Source organism: Haliotis rufescens, unplaced genomic scaffold (genome assembly GCF_023055435.1).
Source record: "Haliotis rufescens isolate VD_foot unplaced genomic scaffold, xgHalRufe1.0.p SCAF_12, whole genome shotgun sequence".
Taxonomy (NCBI): Eukaryota; Metazoa; Mollusca; class Gastropoda; order Lepetellida; family Haliotidae; genus Haliotis; species Haliotis rufescens.
Window position 1 is genome coordinate 38797777 of NW_025963802.1, and position 19227 is coordinate 38817003.

At 42.1% G+C, this 19227-nt stretch overlaps 1 protein-coding gene across 1 annotated transcript; it reads right to left on the minus strand.

Moving 5' to 3' along the window:
* Positions 1 to 5211: 5211 nt before the first annotated feature.
* Positions 5212 to 18441, minus strand: LOC124150907. Its single transcript, XM_048393809.1, has 8 exons — positions 18292 to 18441; positions 14528 to 14761; positions 13561 to 13731; positions 10646 to 10825; positions 8253 to 8707; positions 7426 to 7534; positions 6806 to 6888; positions 5212 to 5422 (listed from the first exon to the last, which is right to left on the minus strand). The coding sequence occupies exons 1-8, from the start codon at positions 18416 to 18418 to the stop codon at positions 5387 to 5389; spliced, it is 1395 nt and encodes a 464-aa protein (XP_048249766.1). The 5' UTR covers positions 18419 to 18441; the 3' UTR covers positions 5212 to 5386.
* Between the last annotated feature and the right edge of the window lie 786 nt (positions 18442 to 19227).

Sequence of the window (19227 nt, forward strand, 5' to 3'; positions counted from 1 at the left end):
ACTGGGCGTCACTGTGCTCTGACTGAGTGCCACCGTGCCCTGACTGAGTGCCACCGTGCCCCGACTGAGTGCCACCGTGCCCCGACTGAGTGCCACCGTGCCCCGACTGAGTGCCACCGTGCCCCGACTGAGTGCCACAATGTCCTGACAAACCTCGGACAACCTATATAGTGCACAATACCCACCTGTAAGCATCCCCTGGACAACCTATAAAGTGCACAATACCCTCCTGTTAACATCCCTCGGACAACCTATATAGTGCACAATACCCACCTGTTAGCATCCCTCGGACAACCTATATAGTGCACAATACCCACCTGTTAACATCCCTCGGACAACCTATATAGTCTACAATACCCACTTGTTAACATCCCTCGGACAACCTATATAGTCTACAATACCCACTTGTTAACATCCCTCGGACAACTTATATAGTACACAATCAACATCTATTAACAAGACACGGACGACCTATATAGTGCACAATCCACATCTATTAACAACACAAGGACGACCTATGTAGTGCACAATTCACATCTGTTAACATCCCTCGGACAACCTATAGAGTGCACAATCCCCATCTGTTAACATCGTTGTGGAAGCATGTATGTATCGCCATTGATAGATATTGTACCCGTGAGTCATGTGTCTATCGACTTTAATGCTGTTCATTTGCTGGTGTACTGATTTCCCTTCGTACAAACAAAACATAATTCGAACTCAATTCACTCAGTTATCCCTGACCAATTTACATGTATATTGTATAAGATATACAATGTAAGAATCCTTTTCGGCACTAGGATCAAATGTAGGCATTCGTCTTCTCCCTCGCTATCCATAGACGATGGCTCCATGGCCATTAATGTATAAAGCTGGCTAATCAAGACGAATGCTTGATATACATCATATTCTTTTGAGTTATATAAAGCGGGCTCCGAAAATATGAATCAAACTAACATGGGCTGAGAATTGACCGGAACCTACCTCCTTAACTGTGAAATAATTCTACAATGACTGAAATATTTTGGCGTTTGTAACTTGCCTGAGTGCAAATGTCAGTTATGTTACACACTGGCTGACCCACTGACTAACAAATACATGTATACTGTGAATGGTGGGCCCATATTTCAAGTCGTGACGCCCGCTGTTGCACTACCGCATCACACTGATATGTTACTAATGTTAAGAAGCAAACGCAACATGACGGACAAGGTAAAAGTAACACAATTAGTTTTTGTCCTACATGGTCGGACATACACCTTTAAAAATAAGTGACGCTCCGTCATCAAGTAGAAAATGCCCTTATTGACAAAATGTTAATCCAGTGTTTTCACCAATATGCATTTTCAAGCCTCCAATGTGGATAATCAGTGTTACTTGATCTTGACCCATATGCAGTTAGTGCTCTTTGTATGTATATATCTATATTTGCTACTTATAAAACTCCTGTATTTTGTATGGGGTTAGCAATTGCATGATAACTTGCATGGTTGGAGGGGTGGCGTAATTAAAACGTTCACTGGTCATGCCAAAGACCCGGGTTCGATTCCCCACATGGGTACAATGTGTGGAACCTTTTTTTTCTGGTGTATTGCTTTAAAAGCGGCGTAAAGCCATACTCAATCGCTACTTGCAAGCAGGTCAGAAGGTTGCAGTAATAACAAAAGTTAACAATCCACCCTAACAGTGCCAGAATAAAATATGTAACTAAACTCAAATCCTAAAATAAAAAAGCAACTGGTTTTCACAAATGCTTTCTAGGTTGCTCTGAAAGGTCACCAATGTGTTACAGCTGGAAAGGTTCTTTTCTCGACAGATTAATGATAAGTTTGTCTTCAGTGTCACGTTTCTAGCTGGTCTATTCCGTGCTTAACATTTGCTGTGAACAAATCAGTGAGACCTCAGACATATATGCATGACCTGTCATTGTAGATCATTGCTTGCCTCACCCGGCTATGTCTAATATTTGTTACTCATGTTTTCAAGCCTCGATAAAGCGTTCAAAATGAAGGACAAAAATGATGTCCGATGAAATTTCATATGTTCCCGTGATTTTTTTAGTTGAACAATTGACTTGCCTTTGCATGTGTTTGCGACGGTGCCACCGGTGGGACATGACATGCTCACCTTTTCGCGAACACCTGGTATCATCACTAAATGATGGTGATTCTTAAACACATGATCCTGATATATTCGGCATCGTCCTATCGACTCTTTGTGGAGAGATTTCTGTTGGATATGGAAAGGGTTTTGTTGCTTTATTTACTTACATTTTGCACTACGCGACCACTTGCAAGCAGTGTTTGAATTAGGGAAGTGGGGTTGCCTAGTGGTTGAAGCGTTCACTCGTCACGCTGAAGACCCGGGTTCGATTCCCCCACAATGTGCAAAGCCCATTTCTGGTGTCCCCCGCCTAGATATTGATGGAATATTGCTAAGAGCGGCATAATACTATACTCACTCATTCACTCACACTCATTGTATGAAGTAGTTTCCAACGTTCACTGGCCAGGGGGCTGTTGCAAGCCCTCATCATATTTTACAAGCCCTTCTTTAAGGATGCCGCCATTTGCAATATGTACTACAATGGTCTTGGGATGATTACGCTGAACAACGGTGAAGCTGATTGGCTGCTGGGTAATATACGTCTGTCTGACGTTTGTGGCGGTTCTCAGACCTTCACACGCAGAGCTTATAACTTGAACATCAGTCATGATCAATGTTCACCACAACCGAGTTTCCGATAAACTACGAAATGATTTTTGTTTGTTTGTTGTTTAACACCGAATAGTAATATTTCAGCTATATGACGGCGGTCTGTAAATAATCGAGTCTAGACCAGACACTCCAATGATTGATACAATGAGCATTGATCTTCGCAATTGGGATACGAAGACAAGCATGAAGTCAGCGAACCTGACCATTCGATCCTGTTAGTCGCCTCTTACAACAAGCATAGTCGCCATTTTCGGCAAGCATGGGTTGCTGAAAACCTTTTTTACCCCGGATCTTCAAGGGTCTCTACGAAATGACTTTGACATGAAATGACACCTAAACTGATTTAACGATTCGAAGAAAATACGAGAAATCAATAAATATTGACCAAAATGTTCATCTTGACAGTCGGGCCAGCTTTGCGGAAATGTTACTAGCCCAATTTAAAAGTGACTGGCATTTGACTAGCGGGCAGGCAGCTATTTCGAACACTACATGTAAGCATAAACACTTATAGAAACTCACAACCCAGAAAGAATATAACGACAAAATAAGACCCCTGAAGATCCGGGGTAGAATAGGTCCGCAAAGACGACTATGCTTGTCGTAGAGGCAATTAATGGGATCGGGTGGTCAGGCTCGCTGACTTGGTTGATGCATGTCAACGATCCCAATTCCGTGGATCGATGCTCATGATTCGGTCACTGGATTGTCTGGTCCAGACTCGATTATTTACAGACCGCCGTCATTCAGCTGGAATATTGCTGAGTGCGGAGTATTTATTTGCGTCTTTGAAACGGCAGAATAATGATCTGTTTGTATTCAGTGTCATGTTCCTCGCTGGCTTGTTCCGTGGTTGACATTTGCCGTGAACAAATCATTGAGGCCTGAGACCAACATGTACTTGCACGATCCATGATTAAAGTTCCTTGTTCACCTAGTTAGGTGTGTACATCTGGGTCCTTCTAAGTCAACTCTTTCGTGACCTGAACACCTGCTCACCTTGTGAAAAAAACATAAATTATAAAATACCCGATCGCGAATAACCAGTAATGGACCCGTAAACCATAAGGCTAGTTGAATATTGAATATTTGTCTTCTCGTTGTTGGAACATTAACTTCAGAAAACGTGTACTCAGTCAACATTCATCTTTTGCAAATGTGGAAAGTTGATTTGCCTTTGCATGTGTTTGTGATGAGTGCCGCCGGGTCAGGATAGCTCACCTTTTTCGCGAACATCGGGTATCATTAATGTTTAATAGTGATTCATTAACACATGCTCATGATACCGCCACGAATCGTCGGCAAATCATCCATATATCTTGTTCAGGGTGTAAGAATATGTGCCGCGTGTTTCGAAATGGCATTCCTGTTTGTCATAGCAATAGCATCGTCTTTCGGGCAAATGTATTTCAAAGTAACTATGACCCGACACTGTTTTTCGTTTATTTTAAGTTCGAGATAAGTGGACGTCATGTGTATATAGAAAGTGAGGACCTCGTTAGATAAGTTTCATTTATGTGTATAAATATAAGGAGTGATGTCCCTAGGTACAAATAGCCCCAGAGCGCTAGGCAGGTTATTTAGACACCCTGGCTTCTCGCATGTTCATGTAAATTTAACATGTGTTTGTGGCGGGTGACACAACTGGGGCATGACACGCTCACCTTTTCGCGAACACCTGGTGTCATCACTATTTGATAGTGATTCATAAACACATGCTTATGATATAGTCGGAATCGTACAAAGGACTCTGCTTTTAGCAGAATTCTCTTATGAGTTAGGGATTAATCGCTATTATTTACTTTTCCTCAAGAATCAACTATGTCTGAGGATCTAGTGCAAATGACTCTTTATGCGAAGCCGACCGTATCCGTGGTCTAGTGGTAGAGCGTCCGCCCGGAGAGCGGAAGGACCGGGGATCGATGCCCGGCCGCGTCATACCAAAAGACGTTAAAAGATGGTACTTCTTGTTACCCGGTCTGGTGCTCGGCATTAAGGAGCTAAAACAAGGACTGGTCGGCTCGGAATCAGTATACGGTGTCTGGGTGGGGTATTGATGTTAAACTGCGGCATGGTATCTCAGTGGGCTCGCACTATAAAATCAGCGTTAGTCCGGACTAGTACAAGCAGGCAAACACACACACACACACACACACACACACACACACACACACACACACACACACACACACACACACACACACACACACACACACACACACACACACACACACACACACACACACACGTACGCACACACACGTGCATGAACGTCGCTTTATAAGAGCAATAATCTTGGACGCGACCTAAACCCCATTTTATACGAAGCCTAATTACTCCCCACTAAAGACGAGAACACGAAAACACATCACGATGTCAAGTGTGATTTATATGATAATCAATGCAAATGTTACATGAATTCTCAATTGTGTGCATAATGTGCCTATGCCCGGATATCTTCATCGCATTGAACCCATCTTCTTGACACACACACGGGTAGGTATATATCCGGTATATATCCTCACCGAAGCCTTCACTTAGGTCTTATTCGTTCCATTTTATAACAACATGAAACATTAAAGACTAGGTCTACGAGGTGAGCCAGGTATCGATGTCTGTGTGGCATCTTGTATGTCTTTGTCCCGGCTAAATCTCCTCAGCTACTCCCCTACATGAAGGGACCACAATACTTGGTAATCACCAGCTGTAAGAAAATGAAAAGAAAACCGAGTTAAGTCTAATATTTTGATTCCTTTTTGAAAACCAAATGTAGTATGTTGTAGGCAGTAAATTTGACTGAGAGAGGAATTTGAAATTTTGGACCCCTCCCTTTTAACAATGCATTTAAAAAAAATGAGTTTCATGCAGTGTACAATAAGTGAAACCCGCGGTTGTTGTCCGCTGTCGTTATAGGGCTAGAATAATTCTAGACGCGGCGTAAAATTCAACTCACTCACTCACCGTATTTGTAAATAAATATTTTACAAATATTATGCAGCCCTGCCATCGATTTAGAAACATTAATCTATCATGCACACTGTAAAACATGTGTTTAGATCCTAAACACAAACCTAAACGCGTTTCTTGTCCCATTGTTATGACGCGTTTAGGGTCTGAACATGTTTAGGATTGTGTTTAACAGCTAAACGGGTTTAGGGTCTAAATGTGGAACAACCCCGTATCTCCACCCCTTCGTGTCCTGCAAGATAGAAATACTATCAGTCATAGAGTAACAAGACATTTATGAACACTTTTGAAATTTCGGTTGGACACGAACCTCCAACCTTTGGTGTACCACCTTTGCTACAGAGATCATTGACGTCACAAATGTCAATATTTCTAGTCACCATTATGATTTAGCTATGGTTATTTGTACATAATAATGTAAATATTCTGCCAAGTTCGTTATAGGCCCTGGTGGTATATGTTTTATGCAAGTGCCTCTGAATCTGATTTCTACGGTGGCCCATAAGGGACATTGAGTCTGTTTTTCAATATTTTGATATTTCACCTACTTTTATCGTAACCATTTGCAAATTAACATAATTTGTCATACCAATATGTAATAAATCATGTATAAAAACAACTGAAAACATGGAAAATGTACTTTCAAGTAGCTATTGAATCGCTGAAATGTGAAGCGAAAATGTCAAAATCTAAAATGAAAATGTCAAAAACAAAAACGAAAAGGTCAAAAACAAAAGCGAAAATGTCAAAAACTAAAACGATTATTAAAAGATAATAGTATCACCGTGCTGGAAATAGTTTTCACCGCGGTTTGAAATAGTTTTCTGTATTTTCATTTTAGTTTTTAACATCTCGTTTTTGTTTTTGACATTTTCATTTAGTTTAGTCCCTACTTGACCCTTGATATTTGCATCTCTATCCGCATCTCTATGACCCCAACGGATATCGTTTCTATCCGTCGGATTTATCCTGCCGAGAAACCTACGCATTATATGATAAAGTATGTTATCCAATCAAATCTGTACTCTTTGAGTTAAACAAAAACATTTTGCTTTCCAAAAAATAATTTCATGTCGTTTTGACATTGTATGTTAAAAGTCCTAGAAATAGTGCAACTCACCTCATCCATAAAACCAGTGAAATATCGCTTCCTCGTCCCGGCTCCAATACTCAGCGGGCAAGAATTCCCGACTGCACGCACACCTAAAATGGACATTTGTCAATTTCTATAAAAATAACATCTTTTGCAAACTCATTAGAAATAAACTACAATCACCAAAACAAGTTGCAATTTACATGAAATAATATTCTTAACGTTGACTTTAGAGAACTTAAAATTTGAAAAGTCGATAAAATTCGAAATTAGATAAAACAAATACAGTAAACTACGATTATAACGAACTCAAAGGGACCACTAATTTTAGTTCGTTATATCGGTCAGTTCGTTATAAGCGTGTTCGTTATAAACGTAGTTAACTGTAGCTCATTTCCCTTTGCCTGTTTATTACATATTTTAAGGTGTGCACGCATAGGTTTGTGTTCATGGGTGGTTCAGTGGTTTTAAGAGCTGTGCAGAGTTGCATCCCTTGGCTATGGATGGATCCGCTAGTTTTTGGTTCGAATCCCAGATTCACCCTGGTTATGATCCTTGGGTTGTCAACTCCATAACCAAAGTTTTGGGTTTCACATGGTAATACAGGTTGGAGTTTCCGCCAACATTAGCTGATCATACTGACTAACCTTTAGGGAATGTGATTGGTGTGATTCTGTTGTAGCTACCCTGCGTGATTCTCATGAGCCCTCTTTCGTCCTCCTTAGCGAAGTACACTTGGGTCATTTTCGTGAGATCCTGCAAATATATAGGTGAGCGTATAGCGTTGTATGCTAACGCTGATTTGAGTTTCAATAATAACCTCCGTGCTAAATATATGCATGTATGTAAAGAAATGATATAAGTTCCAGTTTGGAAGGAACGGGACACGGGTTGCCAGGTCATCGAAGTTGCGTCCCTTAGGCATGCCGGAAACTTGGTTTCAGATTCGCCCTGATGTTTCTTGTCTCACTCACTCACTCACTCACTCACTCACTCACTCACTCACTCACTCACTCACTCACTCCACATGTCTATAATGTGTGAAACCCATTTCCGGTGTCCCCCGCCGTGATATTGCTGGAATATTGCTAAAAGCGGCGTAAAACCACACGCACTCACTCACTCACTTACTCACTCACTCACTTTTCACTCCTTTTATTCGCTTCACTCACTCACTCACTCACTCACTCACTCGGAGTCAGTATACTTTGAGTGGGGTATTCATGTTAAACTGCGGCGTGGTATCACATATACAGTGGGGTAACACTATAAAATTGGCATTACTCAAGCAGTCACACACACACGTGCATACACGTCGCTATATAAGTGCAATAATCTTGGACGCGACGTTAAACCCCATTTCACCTGACCTGACCCCTCACATAACTAACAAATACAAATTTTCATTGCTTACAAATTTGAATAATTTTTATATAACAACAGATAATATCTAAACAGACAAATTTAGACAAACCATTGGCTCGCTGATCACTGTAGTGTTGTAGGTACCAGAGTCACCTTCCGGAACGACGTAACACACGACCCGACCTAAGTTGAAGCCTTCCCCTTGTAGTTTACAGCCGTACGTCGCCATGATGTCGCAAGCACTGTTGTCGGCGAGGGCGTAGTCACGATGGGCTATGGCGTCCCGTGGTGGGAAGGTCAACCCAGGGATTGCCCTATCAGATTGAAAGGATTGGAAGGCGAACGTCAGATCAAAGTAAAGGCCAAGGTCGTTGCCCATGACCTTGTGTGCAGAAAACGTCTGCCTGCCGGAAAAGTAGGCAGCGTTTCCATACCGTTCACTGGGATTGACGATGGTGCCGTTGCCAGTGATGGCGCTGGAGTCCATGAGCGGGTTGTTGTTTCTTGCCAATCTCCACGAATCGTCCTGGGACTTCAAGTGGACAACGGTCACTGTCTCACATGCTGTAAAACCACACAAGACATTAGTGAGTGAGTGAGTTAGGTTTAACGCCGCTTTTAATAGTATTCCAGTTATATCGCGGCGTGTCAGCTTAATGTGGGAGGAAAGCCTGAAGTGATGCAGGTCTTAGATGTTAACCACTTCGGTGAAACCCACGAGCACGGGCATGGTGCTGACAAACCTAGAAACATAATCGGGGCGAACCGGGTTTCGAACCCACAACCATAGGTTTCTGGCGTGCCCCAAAAGACATTAATCGACGGTGGCGTAGCCTAGTGGTTAAAGCTTTCCGGGTTCAATAACACATTTTGTCACAATGTAATGAACCCATTTCTGGTGTCACCCACCGTGATGGTACTATGAAACGTCAACGCCAGTGAATAACCAGTCTCGATTATCCGACGAAACAGATTCCACTGGATGTAAAAAGCAACATAGCGGTGAAAATGAATGAATGGATGACTGAAAATCAGTGATGACACCAGGTGTTCGTGAAAAGGGTATGCATGTCCTGCCCTTCCGGCGGCGAGACAACCTACAACACTTAACGTCAACGTCATAACGTGTCCCCTATTCAAGCGTTTAATAAATCTAATTACGCTGATAACATTCACCGTGAACTAGCAGTAGGCTCGTGAACAAGTGATTTCAAGCTGTTACCAGACATTGGCGATGCTCATATGTCACTGCCCCCAACGATGGTACATGATTGTATCCAAACTAATCGGTTTAAAACAAAAGTAAGAATGAACCTGAATGTGTTCAATAAACGTTTTTGGATCTTTTTGAGTATTTTTTCAATAGTCATGTGTGACAGTACCTCCGAAAGCAAAACCACCAAACGGCAACGATAATTCGTTATATTGTTTCGGATTGGGGGGTTGAGATTTCGTAATGTATGCAGAAAATCAATTTAGGAAACATTTAAATAAGATGAATAAATTTTAAACGAGACCATCAATATCGATCTACCTTGAAAACCGTATTGAAATTATTATTCATTCGTTCCCATGTCAATATTCATAGATCCATATTCACATAGTCATTAGTATACCCGCAAATCTGTGTATGGAGTGACATGTGAGGGTAATTTGCCGTACTATGTCAAGAGCAATGGAAGCAAAAGCAGTAGTGTTCACTAAGTTTCAGTGAACCATTCATATTATTGTTTTCACTAGTTTGCCTTTTACGCCCAAAGGCGTCTGTTTTTGCGAATAATCGAGACTGGTAATTCTCTGTCCTTAACGTTAAATATACATATTGCTGAGGTACAATCAGTAGTTATAAGTATGGAGTATACAGTGGCATCAATAGTAACGTGAGTGTACAGTAACAACAATAGTGACGTTTCTTGTAGTGGTGATGAAGACGTAGAAGAAGATGTGGAGAAGGAAGAGGAGCAGGAAGACGAGTGAGTGAGTGTTGTTTTTCTCCGCTTTTAGCAATATTCCAGAACTATCATGTCGAGGAACATTATAAATGGGCTTCACACAATGTACACACGTCGGGAATCGAACCCTGGTCTGCGGCGTGACGCGCAAACGCTTTCACCACCAGGCTACCCCACCGCCCCGCAGGAAGACAAAGTATATGAGCGAGTACGTTTAGTCTTTGGGTTACCTGTTATAATCATCAATAGTGTTTAAGCAATGTCATGACAGAGGACAGACACTATTACACAAGGCAAGATATTGACATAACTTAAATTATCAATTGCAGTTCTCTTTGAACAGATCGACCCCAATAAAGTAAATGGTGGATTTATCGCGTCACACTGACAATAGGACCCATCTATGCATGATTCCTCACAAGGATAAACTATTTGTAACTCGGAGTATCCCCTTTCCAACTACAACATGGTTAATAGCTGTGAAAAACAATAATTCACTCCATGCAGTGAAAAAGAGTTTGATGTTATAGGATTAACGTGGTATAGTTACGTTTTTCCGTGGCGTTGTAGGGCTGACAACCACATTTCGTGTAGTCCTGGTACTTGTAGCCCAGGAGGCACTGCAAGTTAAAGAACTCAACTCGGGGCTCAGGTTCATCCGCGTATTGCACTGTCTGGTAGCTTAAGTAGTAGTCGTCGCTGGAAAGGTTAGGCTCACATCTCTCGCTGACTGCAATACAAAAGTGCTCTCTCATACATTGCAAGTAACACTGGCATCTGGAACACTGCAGATAGCCTGGCTCTCTCGCTGACAACAATGCTTGTAACATTGGTATGTCATTGACTTCAAGTAACATTGTTCTCTCGCTGGCTGCAATGCCAGTAACATTGATATATCATTGACTTCAAGTATCATGTCTGTCTCTGTGACTGCAATGCAAGTAACATTGGGTTAACATACATTACAAGTAACGTGTCTCTCTCGATGACTGCAATACAAGTAACATTGGTCTAACATTTAATGCCAGTGACATGAGTCTCTCGCTGACTACGATACAAGTTATCACTTATCTCTCACAAACTGCCGTGCAAGAACTATTGATCCCCAAGTAACTGCAGGAAAAGGAGCATGACCCCTCGATAACTGCAAGTAGCAGGACCCCTCGATAACTGCAAGTAGCATGACCCCTTGATAACTGCAAGTAGCATGACCCCTTGATAACTGCAAGTAGCATGGCCCCTTGATAACTGCCAGTAGCATTGTCCCCTGATAACTGTAAGTAGCATTGCCCCTTGATAACTGCAAGTAGCATGACCCCTTGATAACTGCAAGTAGCATGGCCCCTTGATAACTGCAATAGCATGACCCCTTAATAACTGCAGGGAGCATGGCCCCTTGATAACTGCAAGGAGCATGACCCCTTGATAACTGCCAGTAGCATTGTCCCCTGATAACTGTAAGTAGCATGACCCCTTGATAACTGTAAGTAGCATGGTCCCTTAATAACTGCAGGGAGCATGGCCCCTTGATAACTGCAAGTAGCATGGCCCCTTGATAACTGCCAGTAGCATTGCCCCCTGATAACTGTAAGTAGTATGACCCCTTGATAACTGCAAGTAGCATGGTCCCTTGATAACTGTAAGAAGCATGGCCCCTTAATAACTGCAAGTAGCATGACCCTTTGATAACAGCAAGTAGTATGCCCCCTTGATAACTGCAAGTAGCATGACCCCTTGATAACTACAAGTAGAGGGACCCCTTGATAACTGCAAGTAGCATGCCCCCTTGATAACTGCAAGTAGCATGACCCTTTGATAGCAGCAAGTAGCATGCCCCCTTGATAACTGCAAGTAGCATGACCCCTTGATAACTGCAAGTAGCATGCCCTCTTGATAACTGCAAGTAGCATGACCCTTTGATAACTGCAAGTAGCATGACCCTTTGATAACTGCAAGTAGCATGCCCCCTTGATAACTGCAAGTAGCATGACCCCTTGATAACTGCAAGTAGAAGGACCCCTTGATAACTGCAAGAAGTATGGCCCCTTGATAACTGCAAGTAGCATGGTCCCTTGATAACTGTAAGTAGCATTGCCCCTTTATAACTGCAAGTAGCATGACCCTTTGATAACTGCCAGTAGCATTGTCCCTTGATAACTGTAAGTAGCTTGACCCCTTGATAACTGTAAGTAGCATGACCCCTTGATAACTGCAAGTAGCATGGTCCCTTGATAACTGCAAGTAGCATGGTCCCTTGATAACTGCAAGTAGCATGCCCTCTTGATAACTGTAAGTAGCATGACCCCTTGATAACTGTAAGTAGCATGACCCCTTGATAACTGCAAGTAGCATGGCCCCTTGATAACTGCAAGTAGCATGACCCCTTGATAACTGCAAGTAGCATGACCCCTTGATAACTGCAAGTAGCATGGCCCCTTGATAACTGCAAGTAGCATGACCCCTTGATAACTGCAAGTAGCATGACCCCTTCATAACTGCAAGTAGCAGGACCCCTTCATAACTGCAAGTAGCATGGCCCCTTGATAACTGCAAGTAGCATGCCCCCTTGATAACTGCGGGGAGCATGGCCCCTTGATAACTGCAAGAAGTATGGCCCCTTGATAACTGCAAGTAGCAGGACCCCTTGATAACTGCAGGGAGCATGGCCCTCTTGATAACTGAAAGTAGCATGGCCCCTTGATAACTGCAAATAGCAGGACCCCTTGATAACTGCAAGTAGCATACCCCCTTGATAACAGCAAGTATTATGGCCCCTTGATAACTGCAAGTATTATGGCTTTCTCGGTAACTGTAAAACGATGAAAAGGGTATCTTATTTACCGCAATGCATGTGACAATAATTTATGATGTGAAGTTTACACTATATACAGTGTTTCTATCAGACAAGAGGCCGGACATCGCGAAACTGACGTTCTTAAGCGCATGACGGACTCATTTTGATGTTCGTACGTTTTTAATTAAATTGAAATGACGTAAACACTTATGGACTACTTTATTTTCATATTTGTAGTGAGTGAGTGAATGAGTGAGTGAGTGAGTTGGGTTTAACGCCGCTTTTAACATTATTCCAGTTATACCGCGGCGTGTCAGCTTAATGTGGGAAGACAGCCCGAAGTGATGCAGGTCTCAGACGTTTACCACTTCGGTGAAACCCACGAGCACGGGTATGGTGCTGGCAAACCTAGAAACATAATCGGGGTGAACCGGGATTCGACCCCACAATCTGGCGTGCCCAAGGGACGCAACTCTGCACAGCGAATCGCGGCGCCTTAGACGACTGAGCCACCCGTGCCCCCTCATATTTGTAAAGTGGAGTTCTAATTTCTACATCAAAACATATATTTGTCTACCTCAAATAATAATGAAAATATATTAACAATGGCTAATCGGAATAATGAGACAAACGAATGGCATCATAATATATGTCCATGACAACAAGCTTACTGATAAACCTTGTCCTTGGTGCACATGCCAGATCACAATGCTGCGTCATGGCATTGAAGCCACTGTACGGGCTGTTGCATCTAGTCTTGACTATCACGTTATTGGAACAGGTCTGGTATCCACTGCAGGGGTCCTGGTTGATGGGCATCTTCATCCCCGTGTCACAGGGGTCTGGAACAGGCATTGTTCTCATGACAGTATGTACTGGTATCAGTGGACTTAACGTAGTGTAAAGTTACGACAATCGTAAATCCGTGTTAAAATATGACGATGACGACAATGACAACACGACGACGATAATGATGATGATGATGATGATGATGATGACGACGAGGGGGAGAAGAAAAGGAGGAGAAAAAGACGAGGAAAAAGGAAAGAAAGAAGACGATGGCGAAGTTTCAAATAGGTCTATATGTCCAGAACCGATATCAATGTGTGTGTGCGTGAGTGCGTGCGCGTGTGTGTGTGTGCGTGTGTGTATGTGTCTATACATAAAACTACCTCCTACTGCTCATTGTCACGCTTCAAAATACATTGTTGGCCAATGTATTCACCAACCATTTGTTTTAAGATTACTTTGGTGAGGTGAGGTGAGGTGAGGTGAGGTAAGGTGAGGTTAAAAGGAGTTTAACGTTGCGTTCACGTTTTATTGCACTCATATAGTGACGTGCATGTGCGTGCGTGCTTGCGTGCGTGCGTGCGTGTGTCCGTGGCTGCTTGTACTATAAAATGTATCAATTAGGAGATTATATGATTTTCGATTTTCGAATATTAGTGAGTATTCGATGCCCGGAAATATTATTTCGAAATGGTGACGTGAATCGATATTGCAAATATAACAAGTCATTAATTATTTTCCAAAGTACTCTTTTTCTGAGTGAACTCATACTTAATAACTATTATTTTAAACCAATCAGACAGACGCTCTATTTCGGTTTATATAGGTAAATGGAAAGATAATACGTACGTCCAACCCTGGCGGGACAACCATGACGATTTGGAATCGGTCTTTCGCCGTCTTGTAGAAACATTCTTTCCATAAATGGACCTCTGTCGTTGAATACTGCACCCTCAGGTGTCAGATAGCCAAACATCAGCCAGCTGGAAGGCCCAAACTGTAAACAAAACATGTACATGTTGCACGCTTTGCCGTGAGTGTAGAATCGTCCTATGTCGCTCAGACTGCAGTTACGACAAGCATCTGGAACCAAAGACACATGTGCATGTTTCAGAGAAATAAAGAAAGCAGAATAGGAAATAGGTTAAAACATCTTCGTCTGAGGATAATAACAAAATTTAACATTTAATTTTCGACAGTCGGTAAATGATCAAATCTGAAAAAGACGAATCAGTGGTTGGAGTTATGAACAAACAATCATGCCATCGGGACAAGACGTCAAGCAAACACCATGGTATGGAATCCTAGAAGGGCCATTGTCAAGGCGCTGCCCTTACACCAACAGGCAAATAGTTCCAAAATTCCATACTAAAGTCATTACACGTGATACAAATTTGGACCAAACATACACTTCACAGAAAGGCTATTTAATCATACAGACACATCGAACTGGGTTGACTCAACTGGTTAGTGGTAAGTGGTTTATGGTAAGTGGTTTGTGGTTAGTGGTTAGTGGTTTGTGGTTTGTGGTTAGTGGTTTGTGGTTTGTGGTTTGTGGTTAGTGGTTAGTGGTTAGTGGTTTGTGGTTAGTGGTTAGTGGTTTGTGGTTAGTAGTTTGTTGTTAGTGGTTTGTGGTTAGTAGTTTGTTGTTAGTGGCTTGTGGTTAGTAGTTTGTGGTTATTGGTTAGTGGTCAGTGGCTTGTGGTTTGTGGTAGTGGTTAGTGGTTAGTGGTTAGTGGTTAGTGGTTAGTGGTTTGTGATTTGTGGTTTGTGGTTAGTGGTTAGTGGTTAGTGGTTTGTGGTTTGTGGTTAGTGGTTAGTGGTAAGTGGTTTGTGGTTTGTGGTTTGTGGTTTGTGGTTAGTGGTAAGTGGTTTGTGGTTAGTAGTTTGTGGTTAGTAGTTTGTGGTTAGTAGTTTGCTGTTAGTGGTTAGTGATTAGTGGTTAGTGGTTAGATGTTTGTGGTTAGTGGTTTGTGGTTAGTGGCTTGTGGTTTGTAATTTGTGGTTAGTAGTTTGTGGTTAGTAGTTTGTTGTTAGTGGTTAGTGATTAGTGGTTAGTGGTTAGTGGTTAGATGTTTGTGGTTAGTAGTTTGTGGTTAGTAGTTTGTGGTTAGTGGTTAGTGGTTTGTGGTTAGTGGTAAGTGGTTTGTGGTTAGTAGTTTGTGGTTAGTAGTTTGTGGTTAGTAGTTTGTTGTTAGTGGTTAGTGATTAGTGGTTAGTGGTTAGATGTTTGTGGTTAGTGATTTTTGGTTTGTGGTTAGTGGCTTGTAGTGAGTGGTTTGTGGTTAGATTACTATGGTATAAAGCATGAAATAGTGATAATAGTACAATCTATACGAGCTTATATGTCTGTACAGGGCTGTGGGGTAGCCTAGTGGTTAAGCGTTCGCTCGTCACGGCGAAGACCCGGGTTCGATTTCCCACATGGGTACACGATGTGAAGCCAAATTCTGGCGTCCCCCAACGTGATATTGCTGGAATATTGCTAAAAGCAGCGTAAAACCAAACTCACTCACTCACTAATGTCTATGTGGGTGTACACGTGTAACCATTACGCCTTGTGTTATGTACTGTCATGAAATGTATGATGTCATAACCAGGGTGAACATTTATCAAGCATATACAAACCTAATTGATTTGAGAATACAATCTTCATCAGATTGGTAAAATACATTTAATAGTTACTCATGCACCTGCAACTAAGTAAACATGTGCCACTCTATCACATATATACGATACAATAGTGACCACTGGACCCTATGGTCATCTGATCTTGATACACGCCCAGTAATTCCAAACTACGTTTATAACGAACACGCTTTTAACGAACTGACCGATATAACGAACTTATTTTTAGTCCCGATCATTTGTTGTATAAATGCTATATAAATTTATATGCTTATTACGAACTACCGTCATTACGAACTAATAAGTGGTCCCTTCGAGTTCGTTATAACCGTAGCTTACTGTAGTGACTTTGTAGGTGCATTGTGTTGTCTGTGTACATATAATGTTTGTTGTTTGCCGCGTTATAACTGTAGTACTGTTGAAAGCGGCGTTAAACCCAACTCACTCACTCACTAATATTGCGCTTTTTTCCACACCACACAGGGCACGATCAAAGCGCTACACTATTATTACCACGGTGAGTGAGTATCTTATTACAAGATCATTATCATATGATGGATAGTGCCATCTAACAACCCAATAAATTTGGTATCACGATCCGATATATCCAAATTAGGTATTCTGGTAGATACATCGCTATTGACTTACAATCCTAATTCGTTTAGATTGGAGTTTCCCGTGAGTCTTTCTGTTGACAAACATGGCTGAAGATCACGTGACGCTATTAAATGGGGTGGTTCACTCAAACATTTTATTATATGCGATACTTCATTGAGCTAAACAAATATCTCAAACACCGATAATTTGAGTGAGTGAGTGAGTGAGTTGGGTTTAACGCCGCTTTTAACAATATTCCAGTTATATCGCGGCGTGTCAGCTTAATGTGGGAGGAAAGCCCGAAGTGATGCAGGTCTCAGACGTTTACCACTTCGGTGAAACCCACGAGCACGGGTATGGTGCTGACAAACCTAGAAACATAATCGGAGCGAACCGGCATTCGAACCCACAATCATAGGTTTCTGGCGTGCCCAAGGGACGCAACTCTGCACAGCGAATCGCGGCGCCTTAGACGACTGGGCCACCCGTGCCCCCTCCGATAATTTGAAGAATGACATTATACCATAAGTGATGATGCCTCTGTTCCCCAGTGTGTTCCCCAAGCCTCACATAATACACTTTTATCTGTAATATATGCTATTTGCAATACGGAAACACACCCGGCTAATATTAATATTAGGGGGCCCGGGTGGCCAAGTCGTTTAAGGCGCTGCGATTCGCTGTGCAGAGTTGCGCCCCCTTGGTTGATTGTTGGGTCGAATCTCGGTTCGCCCGATTAGGTTTCTAGGTTTGTCAGCACCATACCCGTGCTCGTGGGTTTAACCGAAATGGTAAACGTCTGAGACCTTCATGACTTCGGGCTTTACTCCCACATTAAGTTGACACGCCGCGATATAACTGGAATACTGTTAAAAGCGGCGTTAAACCCAACTCACTCACTCACTCACTCTTTATATTAACGCATGACAAGAAAATTATGCAGTGAAATATAAATGTATTTATGATCCTGTAATAATTAGACCATCAGCATTTCGAGATATATGTAGATTGTGTGAAGGACACTATTAAACTATAAGAAAATACTTAAGATATGTCTATATAGGGAAAAAACTACACTACAAAAATCCTCCAAAATATTCATGATCCTTTTTTTTCAGCATAAAAATGTGTGTGCATCTATAAGGCAATAATTTAAAAGGTAACACAACGAGTTAAATGCATAATTCGATATATCAGCTTATCCGAATTCGAGCTTCGAGAGGCAAATCGCTGACAGTTATTTAAAAAGAAGGATGTTACGGGGAAAACAATATAGCATACTGGCCTTAAGTAACACATCGAGTAAGAACAGTTCGAGTTATCAGTGTCCATTATTCGAAAACATTCTGTTTTGTATCATGAAAGTAAATAGGTTTGTGTGTACCCACCTTCGTAATACTCTTGAACAACAGGATCGTTTTGGTTTCCGAATACCCTTGGAACATGAATAAAAAGAACTTTTGCGTTCGATATTCCCAGCCATGCGGCCATAAGGCTGACCAACAGGATTTTCATTGTGATCTGTGTATCTCCCAAACACCTCTGGCTACCCACCCCGTTCTCCCCCTTATATAGCAAGGGGCTAACAATGAGATGCTAAATCGGTTTGTAATGGTTCAAGATGTTTACGTCGCATTCAACCTGGTAACGTGGTCAGTCTACAAGTACCTGGGCCTCTTGACGGGTGGGAGATTGCCCTAGATGGTCCCCTTTAACAAGCTGTCACGGGGTACAAAAAGTGTTAAACATTGACATAGGGGTGTGTCCACAATTATTCTTTTTTCACAACAATCGTCAAGGACAATTGATGACCAGCTCTTTAAACATCGCTACTTTCTTTGATGCTCTTTGATGTTGGGAAATGTTTATGAGAAACCGAAAAAACGCATCCAAACAAATGACGCTGCTATTGTATGGACCTTATTGTGAAAGAAATATGGAATATTTCGGAGAAATTGTTCTCTGCAAGAGGCCAGCTTTCCAATCCTTTGTCATTAGCACTCTAAGAAATCTTGGTAAGTGCGGAGTTAAGAAAAACATAACTTTTGATCGTTTGGATCTCAATTCACCATGCCACTACGCAGTGAAAATGACAGATGGCGAATGCTTTAATCCGGGACCTCACAGCGTGACGTCGGACGTCAGTTCGACGTCAACGGGTTCACTTATAGCGACGTTATCAATAGAACAACCACGTCAGAGGCCGCCCCAGTAATGGCCGCCCACCCGTGACAATCCCTCGCAAAGACATATGGATTCGAACCATGCATCTTCGACACAGAATCCGGACTGCAATCTCTGCCCGCACCATCCCTGGCAACCGA